Below are 21,687 nucleotides of genomic sequence, written 5' to 3'. Positions count from 1 at the left end.
CAATATCCAAGTTTTGGCCTCCAAAATCGTCGACCAATCGTGGGAACGAGAGTGTTCCTGCGGAGAGCAAGATAAAATACTCTTGGACCCAGGAGAAATTTCTGCGGTCGTCCGGCTGTTCAAAAACTCCATTGTCGAGTTTTCATGTGTGCTTCTCGAGAGCACATTGATTTTTACCCCATTACTCAAACTGTAAAGATAGAGACGGCATGATTGAGAGTTCCTGCAAAACTCTTAGCATCCAGTTTTCATTTTCCAAATAACAGCTCCCTGTTACATAAACGTCTTTTCCGGAAGCACAACAGAAAAGAGCGCAGACCTAACGTATGTGTGCGCTGTTCTTTCGGGCTGGGAGCAAGTATATAAACCTCTGAGAGTTCCTCCAGGTCTCCCTTCATACACTCACTCCGTGGAGTTACACCAAAACCGACAAATGTTCGTCAAATGTCTGCTGTTGCGAGTCGAGGACTTCAAAAGAGTTGCCACTCTCTTCGATAATCAAACATTGTCCTGCCCTGAGTATGTGTTGGTCTAAACTTTTGACCCCTCAGCTTCGCGGTGTCGCAATTTTGGCTGCAGTGGTGTAGTCGTTATAAATACTCCAGCTTCTGCGCATTCTTACTCTCTTTCCTCATAACTTCTCTTCGTTGACTTCCAAAACGCAGAATGGCAAATTTCATGGTGGTTTCTGGGAGAAGAATACAAAAATGCGACCAAGATGACTCATGTCTGTGGAGGTCCGGATATCCGCATCATATCTCCAAACCATGATGTCTGCTCTTCGAGATCAGCATACCCATTTCAATATTCTGATTCAAAAGGAGGAAAGAGAAGTCGATGTTCGGGTCGCTGAGAATCTGCAAAAGCTCGGCATACAAAGAGCTGTCACTTGCTTTACAAGGTGTCTCGTTCTCGGAGGACTAGAAAGCGCATTCATCACTTTGCATGTGCGGGATCGTCTTCCAGACCAAGACTCAGTGGGTATATAAACCTCTAAGATTCCCTGTGTATCTTCTTCTTTACACTCGGTTTGCGTTGTGATCTGAAAGTAGAACCTTGGATGCAGATGTCTGCTGTGAGAGTCGAGAGGAATCAAAATTACGCCTGTGTGGTTCGATGATCGGAAGTGGTCTGGTGGTTGACCATGTGTTCGCCTGATCTGTACTGATGTCTGTTTGCCTCGATTTTGTCGATCTCAAGCTGGTGACTCGCAAAGAACGTCAAAGCTTTGGAGCCAGTGCCATGTCCTCAAGTTTGGTCTTCTGACCCCTCAGCTTTGCGGGGTCGCCACTTCCCTGGTGATGATGATGCTCAGCAGCAGCTGTAGGCGCCAGATGCAGCCACCCTGACGGTGCACCCAAACTGTGGAGCCAATACGGCGATGGCGCAGGATCGTTAGCCTCTCGTGAAGTCGGGTGCTAGCGGGCAGATCCTGATTGCTGGCTCAAGCTTCCGCTACGACGCTATGTTCCACCACGATGCCAGTTGCATAATGTCGTCCAAGTGTGCATGAAGATGTTGACGTTGTAGACGTGATAGCTACCCGGCAAATTGCATCATGAATGATAGAAAGCAGCTGGTAAGGATTCAATCCATATCGGCTATCCGGCTGTGGCGCGTAAGCGACCGTAGTCTGTCCCGAAGCAGCCATCAGCAACGTACGACGATGTGGTTTTGGTGTAGCCATAACAACAGCAGGAAGATGCAGACAAGATCAGTGCATACATGCGGCATTTCCAGGTCTTATCGCACAACCGGATGGGCTAGGATGGCGCGCATCGACGGTGTTTTGCAGCGAACCCCGGTAAAGCGTCGTCATTGTTTCGTTGCACTGGCCTCAACCCTGTCGCCAGCCTCGCGACCCGCCAACGCCTCCAACGATTCTGCATCAACACCAGCATGCCAATGTTCAGATAAGGACGGCGCGTCGTCCTAGTACCCCTCGTATCCTTGGACTACCTGTCTCGCCACTTGAAAGGCTGCCGATCATCCGAGTAAGTCGGATGCGGCGTTGGGTCGCGGTGAGGGCCCTGCGGTGATCCCGTCGCTCGTTACTTCACGATTTACGACTAGACTCGGTTCTCCTTGGCAGCTTGCGACGCCCTTTCCTCAAACACCCAAGCACGCCCGCCGTGCATTTTCTGCACTCAACAAGTCGACGTCGTTTCCATGGGCTCCTGCTGCGCTAGCATCGCATTCCAGCGCCCTACCTGAGCCCATTGAGCCCCCACTGTCGCTTCAGACGCTTCCGGAAATTTGCCGACTCACATACTCGCCGAGGAAGGTGCGCTCGACGCTGCACTCCTCTAATATCAACACGGCAGGCACGACTCTCGTTGTACTGCGACGTCCACCCATAGATGCGACTGCGCTCCTCCCCAGACCGAAGCCCCGAGCATAGCCATCCCGAATCGACTGCCGACAATTCACCCGCACCACTTCCGGAACATGTGGATAGACTCGACGCTCAGACTGAAGGATTGCTAGTGAATGCGCAGGGCGGGGTGAAAGAGAACAGGCCCATGAACCACACAGACGTGCCTTCACAACGAATGACGACCCACCCTCTCGCTATATCCGAATCTCTCACCACCGCACGATCACCCATGGCGCACCCAAAAGCAGACTCCACCATGGGCGCTTTAGTGAAAGACAGTCCACCGCACACCATGGTCGCGGACCACAACAAGAAATGGCGCCACCGGCTTCGCTCTCCGTGGGCATGTTCGCCCTGCACTCTCTTGACGACATTGGCGGCCTTTGTTGCCATGTTCCTTATGGCCCAGTCATTCTTGACGCGGCAATTAGACGTCAAAGGCTGCGGCATGTCCTACATGCGGCCCAGCTATAAGAGATACAACGATTTCGACACCGAACACACGCGCTTCGCAAGCAAATACTCGCTGTATTTATACCGGGAAGGTAGCTTGGATGAGGATACCAGGGCATGTGCTTCGTCTCGTGCGAAGTGAGAAATGCTGACATCATATAGGTCAAGGGCGTGCCAGTGCTCTTCGTCCCTGGAAACGCTGGGAGCTACAAACAAGTACGCTCCCTCGCCGCCGAAGCCGCGTACCACTACCACAACACCGTCCAACACGATGCCGACGCCGGCAAGGCCGGGAAGAGGCCACTCGACTTCTTCTCGGTTGACTTCAACGAAGACATCACCGCATTCCACGGCCAAACGTTGCTAGACCAGGCCGAATACCTCAACGATGCCATCACATACATACTATCCCTATACCACACCCCGGGCAAGTTTCTGCGCGACTCTAGCCTGCCAGACCCAACTTCGGTTATTGTTGTCGGGCATTCCATGGGCGGTGTGGTCGCGCGGACCATGCTCACTATGCCCAACTACCAGGCCAACTCGATCAACACCATCATAACGCTCGCCGCGCCGCACGCCCGACCGCCAGTGTCTTTCGACGGAGATATTGTCCGCACCTACAAGGGTGTCAATGAATACTGGAGGAACGCATACTCGCAGAAATGGGCCATCGACAACCCGCTTTGGCACGTCACGCTCATCTCGATAGCAGGAGGAAGCTTGGATACTATGATCTCTTCAGATTACGCCAGCATCGAGTCACTCGTACCCGAGACCCATGGCTTCACCGTCTTCTCCACATCGATGCCAAATGTTTGGACTGGCATTGATCACCTAGCGATCACCTGGTGTGACCAGCATAGGAAGGCGGTTGTACGTGCTTTGTACGAGGTCATCGATGTGTCACGCGCGACGCAGACTGTACCACGGGCTGAGCGCATGCGCGGCTTCAAGAGGTGGTTCTTGACAGGGCTAGAGGACATTGCTGAGAAGACTCTTCCTCAGAAAGAAGCCAAAACACTTCTCACGCTCGAGGAGAACAGCGCCATTATCGCAGAAGGGGAAAAGCTGGTGCTGAGAAGTCTTGGGAAGTCCAAGCAACGACCGAATGCACACCTCATTCCGGTTCCGCCCCAAGCTGCGGGAAGGAAGTTTACGCTTCTTACTAATGAACAACTCGACCATCCTGGAGATCACGGCTTGCTCGAAGTACTCTTTTGCAGCGTGTTTCCATCGCAGCCTGGCCAATCGACTACACTTTTCTCGATGAACATGGATCTTTCAGGCGATAGTGTGGGTGCCACACGACTTGCTTGCAAGAATGCTGCGTCGGATGCGATCGCCCTCCCTGCATCGACGCGTCACTCCACCTACCCCTTCAAGATGGACGAACGACCATTCTCCTACCTCCAATACGACATCGAGGATCTCGCAGAGCATCAGTTCGTGGCCGTGGTTGACAAGGCTGGAGAGCGCAGTACAGGGTGGGTAGTCGCCGAATTCAGCGCCGCCTCTGAATCTCAGATCACCGTGGATATGGGCTTGCAGCACCTTTTGACGACTGGACTGTCTCTCAGACTTCCAGCACAGCGTCCGCTGTTGACAGACATCAAGATCCCGGCTCTACACTCTGCACTTTTAGCCTACAACATTCACATCGGCAAGCAGTCGTGCGACGCGGGAGAACTCTTTGCCCCTCTATTGCGACAATACGTAACCGATATCTACGAAAGCAAGTTCTTCGTCAACGTCAGGGATGCCAGCATCAACCTCCATGGTGTATCGCCATACATGCCACCTGCTCTTCACGCGAAACAGCCTTCCAATGGACTATCGCTACAGATCTGGTCTGACCCGACTTGCGACAGCAGCGTCGAAATCAATCTCAATGTGGACATCCTGGGCAGTTTCGGGAAGCTCTGGATGCGCTACCGCATCGTCTTCGCCGCATTTCCACTACTGGTGGTTGCTCTAGTCCTCCGCCAACAGTTCAGAACGTACGACAACACTGGTGTCTTCATGAGCTTCACGCAAGGTCTGAACGAGTGCTTGAAGAGCTCGCTGCCACTGGCCCTATCCGCGCTCACCTTTCTGTCGATTACTCTAGCAGGCGCCCAGCACCAATCGAAACAATGGTCTCTCGGTGGTAAAACCACCAACACGACATCACTGCTGCACACTGCAAGCAACGAATTGCTTCTCGGCTCGGACGACACCTTCTTCTGGTTCCTCGTCCCATTGTTCGGTCTGATGTGCATCGGCGTTTGCGTGGCTATCAACTATGTCGTACTTTTGTTGGAACTCCTGTTCGCCTTCTTGTACTCTGCCGTCATATCTGCCAGACTCCGAAGGGATGAAGCAAAGAGATCGCCATCAGCCTTTGCCGTGACATCAAATCGACAGCGCGTAGTCACCACGTTGATCCTGCTGTCACTGGTCTCGACAGTGATACCGTATCACTTCGCTTACGTTGTGCTCTGCCTGGTGCAGCTCGCAACCAGCGTCCGTGCTTTCCGATTGGCGACAGAATCCAGTCTCGACTCAAACTACAACTTCTACAACTACGCACACTCGATCTTCATCCTGATGCTCTGGATATTACCCATCAACCTTCCGGTGTTGGTTGTCTGGATACGCAACCTCGCGGTACATTGGATGACACCCTTCTCATCACACCACAACATCCTCTCAATCATGCCATTCATCCTGCTCGTCGAAACACTCAGCACCGGTCGCATGGTCCCTCGCGCCGAGTTCCGCGTCTCAATACTCACAAACATCCTGCTCTTCTCCATCGGCGCATACGCCGCTGTCTATGGCGTCACCTACGCCTATGTCCTCCACCACCTAGCCAACATACTATGTGCCTGGCTAGTCGCCATCCACTTCGACCCATCAACATGGTCATCGAGAAGAACAAGCACCCCCTTAGAAAGCAGAACCCCCGAAAGCGAGACGAAGAAACGACCATGACAGTAGCGATAGCTCGCAAATTTCAATTCTCCCTCATAATTCTTTTTCGGCGTTCAATACCCCACTTTTTCTTCTTCTTCGTTCTCTCTCTCTCTCTCACATTGCATGTCCGGGTTGCTACTCCAGCTGGCGTTTTATATCTCACGGCATTAGCATTTTCTGCAAGGAGCATATGTAGCTTCTGTTTTGGGTTTTTTTCTACTAGATGATTGCGTTGCATATGGGCGGCGCATATGACTTGTTTCGGATGGCATTGGGTGTTTGACCCACGGGGTCGTATTAGAAGAGGATCTTGGTGGAAGACAGCAGCGCAATATGGTGGTGGTGTATAGCATTGCGCACATGTAGGCAGAATAGTTAATCTGGTGAAGCGATGAGGCTTCGAAGACTATATTGTGTAATGGCGGATGCTACAATATGAAGATCAAGTCTCACCACGATACCCTGTTGAGGTCATCATGCTTTTGAAATATGTCAGTTCATACACAAAACAGAACCTCGTCGGATGTGAACGAGCAAATGATGTTTTCAACTACAATACCATATCTAAACGCCACAAAATGCTACTTCACTATCTTTTCCAAAAAAAGGTTCATCGTCTACCTCCTCCTCTTCCCCCCACCCCCCTCATCCCCCCCAGAATGACTCCTCTTCTTCCCCTCCCTCGCCCAATACTCCTGCTTCTCCCTCTTCTCGCGCTCGGCCCTCTTCTCCGCATTCTCCGCCACCTTCTTCTTATACGGATCCTTTCTTTCCTCCTGCTTCTTCCTCCTCTTCTCGACTTTATCATTCCGTATCGCAACAACCTGATCCATCAGCCTCCTTGCCTTTTTCTCCTCGCCGCCCACAACAACAGCGCGTTTCTGCATGTACGTCTGTTTCTTCTGGGGTTTGACCGTCGCGATTTGGCTTTTGAAGGGGAGATCGGCGGCGAGTTTGCGGGGGACGCGCAGGGGGTTGAAGACGCGGGTGGGGCGGTCGATGGGGCGGTAGGCGGAATTTTTCTCGGACGGCGTTTCGATGCCGTTCTCGTAGCGGACGAGGCCGGTTAGGCGCATGCCGGTCCAGGATGTGGATTCTCCGTCGTGGAGGCCGGGCAGGGCGGGGTTGAGCAGGTTGGTGACGGTGTTGTAGAAGCGGCGGGGCTTGATGGGGTACCACGCCCTGAGAAACACGATATCGCTCATGAGGATCTTGTCTTCAAACGTCGCACGGAAGTTTCCTTCGGGCTTGCTGAGGGCGCGCTTGATCTGCCCGCGGACGCCAGAGACGGTGCGTATGCTTGCGCCTTCGAACTTTGCGATTTCGAGACTGGATTTGAACATGTCTTTTACGAAAGCGGTGTTTTTGAAGATCTTGTAGGGGTGGCCGGTTAGTTTGAGCTTCTTGACGATTTCGGTGGATTCGTCGACGTTGAGGACGACACCCGTGGCTGCGATGCGGAAACCGGGGGTTTTGTTCGAGAGGGATTGGATGCAGACGAAGCCGGTGTTTGGGGCGACGAGGGGGCCGTAGAAGGTGCCGAAGCAATGCATGTGCTCGGGTGTGTACTTTAGCATGCGGTTCCTTGTTCGTGAATCGGAGATGCTGTAGATGGGCGTAGTTTGGAAACGCCTCCAGCCCAACGAGAAGATGAGGGGATCGTTCGTCTTGAGAATCTTCTTGTGCCACCTGTGGCGTTTTATGCGGATCTGAACGAAGCCAAAGCGCTCTTCGGTTGGCGTCAGGCCACCGATGAGAACGGGGAATCGGGGGTTGAAGTGTGCGGAGAACTCGTAGGGTACGTTTTCGAGCACTATGCGAGCGTATGTTCCCGCCTTGTGGCCTTCAACCTGAACACGAGATATCTCATCCAATTGATCGAACTCAGCGCGGTTGATGTCGAGTTGCTTCTGAATCATGGCCTTTTGTGCGTCGTACCAGTCATCTTCACCGAACTCTTCTTCACCACCACCCTCTTTTCTTGCATCAGCCTTGTCGTTCATAAAGCCTTCGCGATCTTCCTCCTCGAACCGAAGCTTCAACTCCTCCTTTCGCCGAGCGTTCTTTTCGCGCTCTGCTTCGATGTCGTTTGTTTCAGCTTCAGCCCCAGTGTTCTCAGTCTCACCACCATGTTTCTCGCCAGTCTCCAGATCCTCAAACTCGCCGTCACCCTCGTCGTCTTCGTCGAAGCCTTCAAAGTCGTCATTATCTTCGTCGTCATCACCACCCTTGCCGTTCATATGACCAGTAGCAAAGCGACCCATAAGAGCCTCGACGTTGTCCTCGTCTTCCCATTTCTCGGCCAGTTCTTCGTAGTTGAATTTAGGAATGTAACGGTCTTCAGCGTTGGCAGCATCGTCGGCTGTTCGCTTATTGAAGAAGCCATCATCCTCATCACCTTCCTCCTCAATATTTTCCTCCTCTTCATCACATCTCCACTTCTTGAGGACCTCTCCCGGCGCCAAGTCCATATTGTACATCATCTTCGCCAGGTCTGTGACACGGTACGGTCGTTTCCGTCCGTGTAGTTTCGCAGCATTCTCTCGGAGATTTGCCTTCCACCGTGCGCCATCCTCAGCTTCATCAGAGTCTGAGTCTTGAGAATCAAGATCGCCCTCTTCGAGATCCTCCAGATCGTGTTCATCGCCAGATATTGAGCCGAGATCGGAGTCACTGTCTGCGAACGCTACGTCCTCGGCAGTGTCCGCCTCCTTCTCTTTGCGCGAGACCTTGAGCTTGCCGTTCGGTGGGCCGTTGGTGTCCAGGAATCCGGTATCGTCTTCGTCGTCGTCAGCATCGCTGTGGTCCTGCTGCAGTTCCTCGTCGTCGCTGTCGATGCCATCAAGATCCTCATCGTCGACCTCTTCAGCGTCTGCTGCCCTAGCCGTGCGCTGAGACCGTCGACCCGTATCCGCAGTATCGTCCTCGAGGGTCTTGTTGTCAACGACGTCGCCATCCTTGAACAGCCTAAAGTTGCCGTCGTCTTCACCAAGCAGCTTCCGTCCGCCCTGCAGTCCAATCATCATCTGCTCGCCCAGACCCTTCTCCGAGTAATCCGCCTCGGGATCGAACGTGGCAGTCTTGACATCGATGTAAACAGCGTCCTTGTCGACGAGCACACCACCAACATCCGACATTGGCGCATACAGAATCTTCTGCTTCTCGCCCAATCTTGTGCGCTTCTTCTTGCCTGAAGCCTTCTCCACTGCCTTCTCCGCAAACGGTGTCGGACATGGGTCGGGTAGCGCTTCCGTCGCAGTGACTGTCAGATCTCCAACACCCGGTATGTGCACTCTCGATGACCCAGCGGGGAAGTTCGTGCCGCGCAGATATCCGTACAGCGCTATCGTGCGATCGCATTTGGGATTCTGCTCGATATCGGTCGGAGGCGTAATATCCAGAAACCTATCCGCCAAGCAGTACGGATGAGAATTCCTCCACACCAACGGTCTGGGATTCTTCATGACGCTCAGAAACCTCGAGAGGTTCATAATCTCCCTATCTGGGTATCGTCCATTGACCACACCACTGAGATAGAAGAGTTTGGCGCCCTGGTACAATTCGCTCCAGAACCTGTGCTTGAGCCTCTTCTTCTGCAGCTTGAGCGTTTCCTGTTTCCGGAAGAGATCCAAATGTGTGAGGATACCGAAGACGTTTCCGGGCATACCGCTTGCGCTTAGTACGTTCAGGAACTCCATGGTCTCCATCTCGAAGCCGTAGTTGCCGTCAATCATCAGCAGCACTATGTCCACCACCTTTGCGATGTCGATCATGCTGGCGAGCGAGTCGGCGGGACATTCTAGGAACGTGAGGCGGCGGCGCTTCGAGGTGACGACTGTGAGGGGGCCCGTGGGCGTGGAGAGGGTCTGCTTGGTGTACCGTCTGATTAAGCTCTTGATGAGAGTGGTTTTGCCGACACCGGGAGGGCCGACGACGCCGACGATGATGGGAGGTGCTTCTTCGGGAAGACGGTCGACGAGCGGGACGTGGAGGCGCTTTTCTTTGACCTGGAAATGTTAGCCAGAGTGGCGCACAGCTTCGACTCTTGCATACTTCAGTCGAGCGCGCAGCATTCCGCTTCAATTTGCCCGGCGCTGAGAATGCGAAAGCCTTGGGGTTCTTGTCGCCCGTATGCGGTTTCTTCTCCTTCTTCGGCCGATGCGGCCTGTTACTCTGTGCGTCCGCCATCTTCGCTTAGTGTTGAATATCACTCTCAGACTTCAGTGGAAGTCGTCAGAGTGGCGTGTTCGGTGTCGACTCGTCGCGCGCAAAGTCAAAGATCAAGCGGCAAGCAACTTCGCGATCCCAACTTTTTCGGCGCTAGTCCAGCCGCTAAGGCCGCAGCTGCAGGGATGGGTGTATCGATAAGCCCGCGCGCCTCCCACGTACGGGTGGTGGGGCAGGCTGTCTCACATGGCGCTGAGGGTGGGCATAGTCTGGACAGCGCACGTCATCGTCAGACGCCGCCTATCCAAGGCTCTAGACTGCTTGTTGACAGGGTCCGACGGAGAGATAGCTGAGGTATATAAGCCACGGACACGCTTTGACCTTGCTGCATCAACACCACAACACTGCAACTTCCAAGTCTCACTAAACTACCCCTCAACCTAAACCAGCAAACCTCACTACCAACTCTCAACATGCCTGCCTTCATGGTGAGTCCTCCCAGATACACTGTGGTCTGTACCATGCTAACGAATACAAGGTCACCCTCAAGGACTCCGCTCCCAAGGAGGAGCTCGACAAGGCGAAGCAGCACGTCACCGAACAGGGCGGCAAGATCACCAACGAGTTCACTCTGATCAAGGGCTTCAGGTACGTGTCTCAGCACCCAAACTTCCCCGCAATCATACTGACACACCACAGCGCCGAGATCCCCGACGACGTGGTCACCACCCTCTCGTCCAACGAGCACGTCAACGTCGAGGCGGACGGAGAGGTGAAGACACAATAGAGCGACTTCCAACAACCGCTGATGGGTGCACAAAGATCAAGATGTGATGCGATGAGCGGAAGCATAGGGGCATGATGCATGAGCATATGATTTCATGGGTATATAACGATAATCAACGGCTTTACCGACAACATGACGTCGTCTCGCTGTGATTCCTTCATCTCTGCCTCCTCGCGTCTTCCCTGGCCTCCTGTACGGTGTCTACTCTGCCCACTCCCCTCAAACTAAGGTACACATCGGTACCCCACCCCCAAAGGCTCTGTACTGCGATACCACCGCCAAAGTATTCCGCATAGGCTCTTCCCAACGGCAGTCCATATCCCAGCCCCGCTAGACTGTTCACTCCATCGCCTCCTGCCCCTGAAAAGGCGTTCAGCGCATCCATGCCGGTGGCCGAGTTGCTACCACCAGATAGGGTGGTAGTCGCCTGCGCGTCATTGAAGGTTGTGAAGCTGTAGTCCCAGATGTGTGAGAGGTTATCGGGGGAAATGCCGCCGCCTCGGTCTCGAATTCGTATCGTTACGCCGGGTGTGCTGTGTTTGAGCGGGAGGATGTTCGAGTCGGATGGTGGAGATGTAGGTGAGCTGTTGCCCGTGAAGCGCTGTGAGACATGATCTACGTTGCCCTGGTCCTCATTGTCGACCTTCTTGTTGCGAATGTCTTCTGAGCTCTCGCTGCTTGCGTCTTCAGGCAGGAGTTCTGGAAGCGGGGCGATGGTCACTTCGATGGGTTCGCGTTCCATGCCGCTTTCCACAGTTGCGCGGAACGCGTTCTTGAGCAACTCCGTGATGATGTATTCGAGATGAACGGGTATATGCGCGAATTCGTAATCGGGTTCGCCGTTGATGACGATGGTCGGTCGGACGCCATACTTCAGCTCGCAGATCTCGCCCACCACATTCGCACAGTGGTCTACTATCCTCGCCGGCCTGAGTCTTGTGTCGATAACACCAATGTATCCTGGGCTCTCGTCCACTTCATGCATCATCTCGCAATGCGGCTGACTGGAGAAGTGAAGAGACAGATGCTGTTCCGCAATCAACCTCGTGCCTATCCGCGCGCGGAGATGCTCGTCCAGGAACCGCGTCACATCCTTGGGGCTGATGTATTTCCTAGCCTCCAGAAAGCCTCTCGCCAGTATGCTAATCGTATTGGCATGTGTCTGTACCAAGTCTGCCATGACCTCTGTGAACTTGACTTCCTCCTCCAGCGTCTTTATCTCCTGCTCAGCCCATGGTAGCAGCGTCGATAGGCTGTGCATGTAATTCGAGTGGATCTTCGAGACATGAGGATTGGATACGACGATGAACGGGAGGTTGCGGAGCGATTGTATGCGGTGCGCGAGGCGGGCGGGGAGGATGGAGAGGGTGAAGTTGGCCGATGTGAGGAGTTGTTGGGTCGTCAGCGGTGGTCTTCCGTGTCTGTTGCGCACGCGACAACGTTAGCCAGGGTCCTTGGCAGATGCATTGGGAAAGACTGGTCTGGCAACACTCACTTGACGAGATCGGCGAGTGTCAACGGGTGTAACGGTAAGCTCGCCAAATGCGAAATGTCGTTGTCGGTAACCGTCTTGGTGTGCAGCTTTCGGTAGTAGCTTCCTCTTGCGAACAGCGCGCTGCTTGTCCTTCTGGCCGTGCGGGGGCAGCATAGTCGTATCATTTGCGACTGTATAATGAGCGGCCGCTGGACTTGCGCCATGGTACTGTATGGCAGGACTCTGCTACAGGGTCCACGCCGGCTGGTGCTGAAATGACTCCTCGATCGTGTGAAGCGCTGGAATGTGTGACTGCTAACTGAATAGAGTCATGGACATTGCTAGTGGGAGGACGTGAAGACTAAAATCCGTTCGGCATTATGGAATGCGGCTGCCGTCTGAAGTAGGCTCGGATGCGCAATATTCCATTGCAGCGGGAGCAATTGAGTTGTGGGGGAAGCTTCACCAAGCTCACCTGGGCGTGCGGGATCCGAGCTAGCGGTGTGAGGCTGATGTCATTCGTGCATATCCCACGCTCGAAGATCAACACGACATGTCGTTTTGGTCATTGACACCTCACGCTAGGGAAAGACAACTCGTGAAGAAGATGTAATATTGATTGGTATATCAAGAGATCTATATCAACCCTCTAAGAACCCCCATCTCCAACCCCCATCTACAACTTTGCCTTCGCCGCATCAAGAGTAGGCAGCATAATATCCCTCATATCACCCGCCGCCTCATTGAGGTAAAAGCTCATCTTCTCCTATTCATTGTTAGCCTTCATCCCCCCATAGTTCATCTCAACATGATAACTTACCGAACCAAGCCCCTTGGAGCAAACATTAAACTGGATGCTATTCTCGTTGATCATATACGCAATACCCCATCCATCATCGATGACCTGCGACCACCCATAGCCATTGAAGTACTCGCTCGACAGCTGAGAACTCGAAATGAACCATGTGGAGCTGTAGGTGTAGGCTGGGTCCTGGTACAGAGCAGGCACCTCCTCGCCCTCCTTGAGGCACTTCTTCAGGCCGAAGAGATGGCGGTCTACACCGCGGCCGTCGCTGGCGTCGGAGATGTACTTGACGTGTGCGTCGAGGGCTGCGCGGAGCTTCTTCGAGCACTCCTCGGGTGTAGCATCGGCGTCGGCCATGGCGTTGCAGAATGCGACGGATTCGTCGGAGACGGTTCTGCAGGTTTCTGTTCGGCCTTGTTGGAAGCGGCGGGTCGCGGCGGACTCGTACGTGGGTCGGTTCTTGCCGTAGAACTTGTGGTAGGCGAGCTGGATGATCATTTGGACGTACGCGTCGGGGCTGCACTTGAACTTCTTGATTAGACCCTTGCCGTAGCCTTGGTAGGCTTGGACTCTGAGCTCGTGTGCGCCGATCTGGCGGGAGAAGTGGGATTGGGCGTCGGCGATGTCTTGCTGGAGCTCCGCGTTGATCTCGAAGCGGAGGGGTTTTGGGTTGGGCAGGTCGGAGCGGACGTTGGGGTCGTCGAAGGGGAGGGCGTTGGTGAAGATCTGCTGGTTTGCGTAGTCATTGAGGCGGTGGGTGGGTGTGCCGTCCATCATCGAGTGCTCACCCATGAAGCCAGATGTGCCGTTCTCGTTGACGATGAACTGGAGGGGCTTGTCGAACCAGCGGTTCGCGCCATCGCCGTGCCAGTACTGGTGTGCGCGTTCTTCGAGAGTGACGGGAGATGCGTCGTCGAGGCAAACGACAAAGGAGGCGGCTTCAATGGCTTCAAGGGATGCGGCGTTGTTGGCAGAGGCAGCCTTGAGCTTGGGGTAGACGTCTGACCAGACATCACGGTTCTGGGATGTGAGGATACCAACTGCGGGTGCCTTCTCGGCCTTCTCATATACGCGCTGGAACTGGAGCTCAAGCTCGCTGGTGTTGAGCTGCTTTCCGTTGATCTCGTGGGGGATCTTCCAGAACTGGTTCTTCCTTATCGCGATGATGTGCGGGTTCTCCTTGTAGGGGTACTTTGTGCTGGTGTCGGATGGCTTCTTGGGTACACGGCAGCAATTGAACATGTGCTCGTAGGAGCTCATGGCCATGGGGAGCTTCTTCATGTACTCAGGCTCCAGGCTGCACTCATCAACCATCTTCTTGAACTCGAGCACAGCTGTAGAGAGAGCTGCAGCGCGCTTTGCTGGGTTTCGCCTCTTCCTGTCATCGCGGTGCGAGTAGAAGTAGCTGACGTATGGCACGACGGGGTCGCGGTAGGCCATGTACGCAGCATCGTTCCACCACTCGTAGATCCAGTTCCTGTGCTTGGGGTCCTCTCTCCGCTCTACCAAGCGCTTTTGGAGCTTCTCTCCAGGCCCACCAGGCGCCACAAACTCATTGACAGCCTTTGTAGTCGCGTCGAACTCGTTTTGTGAGAGGAGCGGGTGAACGGACTTGAGGTATCGCTTGGCGGTCTCCTCTAGGGTGGGGACGGGGAGTCGCGGAAGGGAGTCTTCAAAGCGCAGCATGGCGCCTTTGCTGTGGTCCTCCTTGTAGCCTGCGCAGACCTCGTGGTTAGTTTTGAACCATCCCAAGCATGTGAAAGCAGCGCATCCACTTACCCGCTGGCAAACTCGACTGTTTCCGTGCTGGAGCCATTGCGACAATCTACACGCGCCAGATGTCAGCATCTCCTCCCCACCAAGACTCCATCCTCGACGCGACAACATACTCTAGGCTTCGCAAAAGCGGGCTGGTTTAAAAGTGGTCTGCGAAGTATCGAGGCGGAGGCGGGTACTCGCGCGCGTGCAGCTCTGCTGAACATTACAAAGAAAGATGGGTGAAGTAACCAGGGAAGAAATTACAGGAGATGATATCAGAAGTCCTAGCTTTCAGTAGATCCGAGGCCAAATGAGCACGCGCTGGCTGCGATGACCGGGGTGGAGCTGTGAAAGGAACAAGCCGAGGTTGTCGGACTAAGGTTTCGCTGATGCCGGTGACGTGACCTTGCTTGCTGTCTGACGGCCGCTTGCCCGGATGGATGCAACGAGCGACTATCTTATATGCTCTGCTAAATTCGTCCCAAGAACACCAAGACTGCAGCTTTCTTCCTTCTCAGCCTGTTTGCGAAATGCCATGTTTCCGAGGTGAACGCATCGCGATTCTGGGGTGCCCCGCGGCAGTGTCCCCACTAAACACGGACGCGACGAGCCGGCAATTTCACACCCACAGCCCAGGAGCCGAGGAAGGGATTCCTCGACCGAGCGTGCAAGCGCGCAAGGCTATAAAGAGCCTCATCTCGTCATGTGATGGATGAGGCTCGGTCTAGGCACGGGGCCACGGAGCCACAGTTCGTACGAAGACGTCGGTGTCTCCAGCTCGCTCCTTGGCGTCGACGCTGGATGCGCCTCGGGGTAGTCGTCAGAGAAACGACCATGACTAAGATGGATGAAAGAGCCTTCGTCCGGACCGCAAACTGAGGAAAGTCAGTCCTTCGCATGATGAAGCAGCATAGGGTGCCCCGAGCAGCTCACCTGGGCATGAAGGGCACGACATCGTCAATATCTGCACAGCTCACCCTAAGTTGCTGATCACACAGCGTGCTGAACAGCCAGTTGAGCATAATGTTAAGCCACGATTGTAAGCGGTCATCAAGGACTGCGTCTTTGAATCCGGTCTTCCATGTGCAATTCTCCAACAGGATATTGTTATGGATGATATCATTGTTGAGGTGGATGCGTTGCCGGAGACAATATTTTAGATTAAGGATGCAGAGCTGGCGGACAGAGGGAGCATGAACGCGGCGGGAAAACTGGTATTGTTTTTATCAATTGATGGGGGTGGTAGGAAATAGTGATGTGTTGAAGTGGGTGGTGAGAGGGAGGCATTGCAGTTTGAGGGGTCTGTTGATGGGGTGGTCTGGGGGAAGTGAGAGGTGAGCTAAGGATGTATATGGTGTGATGGTAATGGCGTATTTTCATTTTTGTCTTCGACAGTGACTTCTCTTTCTGTCTCTCCCTATAATAAAGATACGTTGATCTCTCTTCCTAAGAGCGATGTAGAGCAAAACAGCCCCAACACCAACGCTTCTTAAAGTGACCCTTGCATATGCTCGTCTATCCAGACACCAGCACTGCCCCAAGCGAAGAAACCGGAACGACTCCAGTCCGAGAAAAGTGTGTTGTAAATATAAACATAAGAAACGTCGCAGTGACGGGGTATAAGATTCGACACGTTGTATCGGAAAGATGTTTGAGCAATTCGATTAGACTTTCGCATCGCATCGCAGGAAAGTACGGACTTTCGGACACCGACCGGGGGATTGTTCGCTCGGTATGTGTGCGTCCGGGGTGTCAGATGTTTGACGATTCGGTGGGGTGGTCTTCCGTGCTGTCGCGTTTCATGTCACGGATCGGTGTCCGATCGGACTTTGGGCGACCTCTTGCAGTACAGCATCAACGCCATCGAATGTGCTATGGATGATGGCATCTCTTAGTACTCAGACCAGTGGCACTGCTCGCCAACCTTCTCAAACTCCAAACTCCTGTTCACACGGCGCCGTGCGCGCTCTTCACGGCCAAGACAGCAGAACAGACGTGCGAGGCCGCTGCGCTTCCGTGGCTCGAGACCCTCGTAGGGGTTCTCTTTGGAGTGCGAGGCTGTTGTTGATGCCGGGCTGAGAGGGATGGTAGCGTCGGCGAAGATGTCGCGTGGTTTGCGCGGATCCTTTTCCGAAGTGCTGGAGTAAGGCGAGTTTGTTTGCGATGAGTTGGCCGAGAAGGATGTGTCGAGTGGAGAAAGCATTTGCATTTGGCGGTTTGCTCGTGGGGAGCTGGGGAGGCCGCTAGGCGAGAGTGGTGGGTAGGACATTTTTGACGGAGGAAAAACGGTTGTTGCAAGACGTGTGTGTGTGTTGGAGATGGTAGTCTCGATTCAAGAGAGAAAGGAAGCGTGTGAATGATTATATGCGATGACGACCGGTGGTTAATGGATATCAGCTAAGAAGCGAATAAAGCCGTTATATGAGAGAAACAATGTTTGTATGACAAGAAAATGGCACCAAGGGGACGCAGAGGCGTATATGTTTATGCCGATCCATCATCCTGCCGTGACCGCAATCATACGTTACCCAGGGGGGCAGGCACTGCAAGGTATCTCCACGCCAAGGGTCCGACGCCGTAAGATGATGGCCAGGGGCACCACGCAGACGCAGCGCAGCGCGGGGCACCGAATGTCCGCCACCAAAAGTATGCCCGGTCTGTCACTGCCGCAAAACGGGACATTTGCAGCAAGGCGTAAGTTCATCCGCAGTTTCACAGGGCGACGATTTGTGTTTTCCATTGTTGGATTTTCGCGGCTCTTGTCCAACCACAGCAATCCGCGTCGCGCAAGACCAACCAACAGCGCGCAGCAAATGCGGCGTAAGGCGCAGCTCGCTGCAGGAAGGTCTGAAACCACGCCGTCTTCATGCGGAAAGGCTAGACCAAACATTGCCAGAAAGCCTGAGGCCCGCGCTCCCAAAAGAGTCAGCGAACCTGTTGTTCCTGCGAAAAAACGAGCGTAAGCAAGGCTGTTTGTTGGGTCTGGTTGCGTTTGTTTTTGCGATGACCCCCCCTGCTCACCACTCCTTGAAACGGTCTCAACGTCGCACGTCTGTTGGAAACAAACGATGGATCGCTCGTCACCCTCCCGCGCCGCGTATGTTGTTAATAGTTGGCTATTTCCCATGTTCATGCGGAGGATGGGAGGAGCGAGTTTCGTTACATGTCGTCCCGCGATTGCGCCGATGGAGAATCCACCGGGTGAAGTCGTGCTGTCAGCACTTGACTTCGGACCGCGTGGTGTTGGTTGAGCTGCCAACGTGGATAGTGGCATACATAGTACGCGTGTTGTCTGCAGTTGGAGGCAAACTTTCATCACTAGTTTCTTCGAGCGACCTGTCAAGCGACGGACAGTTGACGACATGTGGATATATCTACGCGAGCTGGTCGGTTCGTGCATGATAATTGTTGGTTTATCGCCGGCATTGCGTGCGGCACAGCACCGTTAGCACTTCCCCGGGATCCTGCAATCCTCCGTGAAGCTTATTCCTGTATTGATGCAGTTCATGCGAGATGGCGATCGCGATTCCTTGACTGACTTGCTGTGAACTGCGACCAGACTCATCGTTCCCAAAGACGAGTATGACTGAGCGCTGTCACAAGTCGTTGGTTGCGGGAGTATCTACCGTGTTCGTGAGCAAGAGCCGTACTGTGTGCATGCAGCGCGTCAAGACTGCCTCGCCAGATATACGTGCGCATCTTAACGCGAATGCGGCGTGGTTGCTTCGCCGCAGTTGGCGTTGTGCGGCACAGCTACAACAGACGCTTATCTAGCTTGTATGATGAGGATGATGCGTAAAGCCTGCCGAGGTATAAGGGCACAACTGGAAAGTAAAATGAGCGAAAGCCATAGGGCCTTCCATATCAATAGGCCCATGCTATGAGGTCAGCGCTACTTGCAGCCTGCTTTTTCAGGCGATGAGGCAGGAGCGCAATGCCACTACAGTAATGGAGAACGATACCTGAACTCATATCAGAAAGATAATGAGTAGCCATGATGGACTGAGGTGGAGAAGATTGTTTGCAATGCGTTGCCGCGTCATGTTCGCTGTTCAAAGGAAGAACGAAGAGAAAGACGCGCTAACCCAGAATGGATGACGCGCCTCCACATTCAACTACCGATCCCACTTTCACCACCAGTTTCTATTCTTCTTCGCTCGGGACCTTCTCCGGCCGCCCGTGCTATCCTGTCGACCACGTTTATTAGTGTCAAAGTAAGCTGACTTCCACACGAGTAGTCCCGAGGTGGTCGCGAGAAGATCGAGATGTCATTTCAATTAAACATTCCCATTCTGTGCACTAACTACGACCATGACGGGAAAGGGGGTATAGAACGCCATTGCACATGCTATTGCTGACCACGAGGCTCGGCTCGTTGATGGCCTGAACCTCAAACGCCTTGTCCATGAATACAAACTCAACTGCACCTCCTTTCGTGAACACCGCAATGCGATGTAACGCCTGCAATGCTCTGGCCGACCGTGATGTCTGAACTCCAAAGATACATGTCTTCGGTAAGTCGTCCTGTGGTATACCCACATAGTCTACGAGGCTCTTATGTAGGTGGATGCCGCAACGCCCACGTGATCAGGAAGTCGTTGACAGCTGCCAAGTCGGCACCCGCAGCGAGAGGTCCAGGTACATTCAGATTGAAAGCCTGAATGTACTGTTCCACCTGGCTGAGCATGACGTCCTGATGACCATGCAACGTTGCATGTTCGATGGCGATGGTGAGACGACCACGATGTTGACCTTGAGGGTGGCGCACAACACCGTGGCTAAGACGAAGTAGAGATACATCTGCCTCCAAAGTCGGTGAGGCCTTGGTGAAGAACTTCTTTTCATGATCCCAGAAGGCAGCGGATTTATCGACACTGGTAGGATCGGCATCGGTAGGCTTTGCACCCTGGTGTTGCATCGTACAGCGGAGGCTTTCGACCTTCTTTCCCAGGTCAGGGTCATTGTCAAGATCTCTAGCCCATAGCTAGTCAAGTCAGCGTATTGTTTCTTGTTGAAGATGTGAGTTTCCTTACTATCATCCTAGCCATGACGATCCAGGTTGTGCAGGCGCAGACACGAGCGAGGGGACCTCTCCACAGGTATGCTAGTGGAGTGTACTGTATGGTCACAGATCAGTAAGAGCAGACTAGAATAATGAACAGGGGACAAGGAAGCTTACCGCCGCCATCTCCAGAAGAGTGATTTCGAAATCGAGCAGTGTGTAGTCCAGATTCGGGGGTGGTGCTGTGCGATAGAGAGCCTCGTTCTTGCCGTCTAAGCCCTTCCCGCCACCGCTTTTCCCCAAGGAATCGTTGTCGGAGTAAGCGTCCAGAGGCAGAGTGGGAAGGAGGTTGAGGGTTGTTGGCGGCGAGGCTTGTGAAACCGCAAGAACAGGAGCCGGAGGGACAGGAACCGCAAGTTGTACGGCGACAGATAACGCGGTCGAACCGTGTTGGGTCGCAGAAGCCACTTGATGTGTCGCAGTGGTACTGGTCGGTCCAGAAGTTAATCGGCCGCCGGCAGCATTATTCCAAGGGAACAAGTGTGCGTAGAAGGGTTGAGCAGACAGCTGAGGAAGAACTTGGGTAGACGGCTGAGGTAGGACCTGGGCAGCGTGGCGGCGATGAACGTGTTGATAATCAGTACTGCTGCGGCTGAGAGCGATCAATGCTGCTGCAGTGTCCAGATCAAGCAATTCGGCCTCCACTTCACCAAGCAAGTCATGTTCGCGGAATTCCCGCTGGACGCGATCAAACTGCGCCATATTGCCGTTGCTGAAATGCATTCGCATCTGGCTCTTGAGCTCCTTAGACTTCTTGATGTACGCTCCGCATGAGTCGGTATCTGCAGTTGCTGCGTTAGAGATCTGTAGCTCTTGAACAATGGACAAGTGTGCTCGGAGTTCTTACCGTGGCTGTCCATGTCGACATCATCGGATTGCTCGCCGTTGCCCTCGTCGCCGTCACCCGCCTGACCGTTGTACTTGACTTGTACATCACTGCCAGCGTTACCGTCGGGGTGGCCGTACTCCTTGTTGATATCTGGAGTGACGCACTTGGTCTGGGCCTTGTTGCTGTCGTCGGCGGCCATCGTATCGGAGTGCAGGGGAGATATGAAAGCGAGAAAGTGTAGCCTTGCGGTATCAATTCCAATCGCGACGTTCAGAGAGCGAGAGAGCGGGCGTTGGCGTTGGTGGGGGAGCTGATATAGGCAGGAGGAGTCGGAGCTCTCGCTTAGCCTCAGCGTCCTCTGTCCCTTCACTGACTTTCAAGTCAACGAAAAGAAGCACCAGTACCGCTCGCAAGACAGCAGCGGCTTCATACCGACGACGAGGAGCCTCTAGTAATGCTCATACATGCCTTCAGTATGCTCAAGCACGCCCATCACAAGGCCAAGCATCACCATGCTGGCCTCTTCCTAGACCCGGTAGTGCACCACCACCCCCGCAAGCCCCGACAGGACCGATGTCGACGAGCTCACGCACATCCGATGGCGAACAAGGGCAGGAGCTTTCGGTCGTCTTAAGGATGTCGCAGGCGCAGCAACTGCATGTCAGCTCGTCGTTGAGCTGTACAAGTTGAGGACACAGCTCCCATCGGACCCCCTGGATGCACACCACTGACGAGGCGCCCTAGCAGAGACCAGGCTGAGGAGACCTTCAAGCTGCCCCGACAGTCGCTTGCGGCATCGACGACTCGCTCATCCAACGTGTTCGGGATCTCAACCTCAATCAGCCACTCCCGCATCACGGCAGCCCTGCTCGGTCCGGCGGACCCCCCGAACACGACGACTTCGACGAAACAGGAGGTCTAGACGGGCGAGCTTTTTGTGTTCGAGGACGGTACAGCGAGCCTCCCATTGCCGCTGAACACGTTGCCCGGTAGCCCATGTGCGGATCGAATGCTAGA

At 54.0% G+C, this 21,687-nt stretch overlaps 7 protein-coding genes across 7 annotated transcripts; 2 read left to right on the top strand and 5 right to left on the bottom strand.

Annotated features, from left to right (window-relative positions):
* Positions 1-2,360: 2,360 nt before the first annotated feature.
* On the top strand, positions 2,361-5,806 carry BST1 (GPI inositol deacylase; the record flags this gene model as incomplete). Its single annotated transcript, XM_051497759.1, has 2 exons — positions 2,361-2,945; positions 2,993-5,806. 2 exons carry the CDS (start codon positions 2,361-2,363, stop codon positions 5,804-5,806), a joined length of 3,399 nt encoding a protein of 1,132 aa, XP_051352406.1.
* Positions 5,807-6,405: 599 nt separating this feature from the next.
* J4E92_006390 (uncharacterized protein) lies at positions 6,406-9,976 on the bottom strand (the record flags this gene model as incomplete). Its single annotated transcript, XM_051497758.1, has 2 exons — positions 6,406-9,795; positions 9,842-9,976. The coding sequence occupies 2 exons, from the start codon at positions 9,974-9,976 to the stop codon at positions 6,406-6,408; spliced, it is 3,525 nt and encodes a 1,174-aa protein (XP_051352405.1).
* Positions 9,977-10,428: 452 nt separating this feature from the next.
* J4E92_006389 (uncharacterized protein) lies at positions 10,429-10,742 on the top strand (the record flags this gene model as incomplete). Its single annotated transcript, XM_051497757.1, has 3 exons — positions 10,429-10,443; positions 10,494-10,603; positions 10,655-10,742. 3 exons carry the CDS (start codon positions 10,429-10,431, stop codon positions 10,740-10,742), a joined length of 213 nt encoding a protein of 70 aa, XP_051352404.1.
* A 157-nt stretch (positions 10,743-10,899) lies between these two features.
* On the bottom strand, positions 10,900-12,440 carry J4E92_006388 (uncharacterized protein; the record flags this gene model as incomplete). The annotated part of the gene is made up of 2 exons (XM_051497756.1): positions 10,900-12,163; positions 12,238-12,440. The coding sequence occupies 2 exons, from the start codon at positions 12,438-12,440 to the stop codon at positions 10,900-10,902; spliced, it is 1,467 nt and encodes a 488-aa protein (XP_051352403.1).
* A 452-nt stretch (positions 12,441-12,892) lies between these two features.
* J4E92_006387 (uncharacterized protein) lies at positions 12,893-14,837 on the bottom strand (the record flags this gene model as incomplete). Its single annotated transcript, XM_051497755.1, has 3 exons — positions 12,893-12,982; positions 13,037-14,736; positions 14,801-14,837. The coding sequence occupies 3 exons, from the start codon at positions 14,835-14,837 to the stop codon at positions 12,893-12,895; spliced, it is 1,827 nt and encodes a 608-aa protein (XP_051352402.1).
* Positions 14,838-16,670: 1,833 nt separating this feature from the next.
* J4E92_006386 (uncharacterized protein) lies at positions 16,671-17,048 on the bottom strand (the record flags this gene model as incomplete). The annotated part of the gene is made up of 1 exon (XM_051497754.1): positions 16,671-17,048. The coding sequence occupies one exon, from the start codon at positions 17,046-17,048 to the stop codon at positions 16,671-16,673; it is 378 nt and encodes a 125-aa protein (XP_051352401.1).
* A 2,286-nt stretch (positions 17,049-19,334) lies between these two features.
* On the bottom strand, positions 19,335-20,869 carry J4E92_006385 (uncharacterized protein; the record flags this gene model as incomplete). The annotated part of the gene is made up of 3 exons (XM_051497753.1): positions 19,335-19,763; positions 19,959-20,605; positions 20,689-20,869. The coding sequence occupies 3 exons, from the start codon at positions 20,867-20,869 to the stop codon at positions 19,335-19,337; spliced, it is 1,257 nt and encodes a 418-aa protein (XP_051352400.1).
* Positions 20,870-21,687: the final 818 nt, after the last annotated feature.

Source organism: Alternaria infectoria (genome assembly GCF_024043175.1).
Source record: "Alternaria infectoria strain BMP 0036 chromosome Unknown scaffold_9, whole genome shotgun sequence".
NCBI lineage: Eukaryota > Fungi > Ascomycota > Dothideomycetes > Pleosporales > Pleosporaceae > Alternaria > Alternaria infectoria.
Note: the sequence above shows the minus strand (reverse complement) of the source record. Positions and strands in the feature narration are given on the sequence as shown.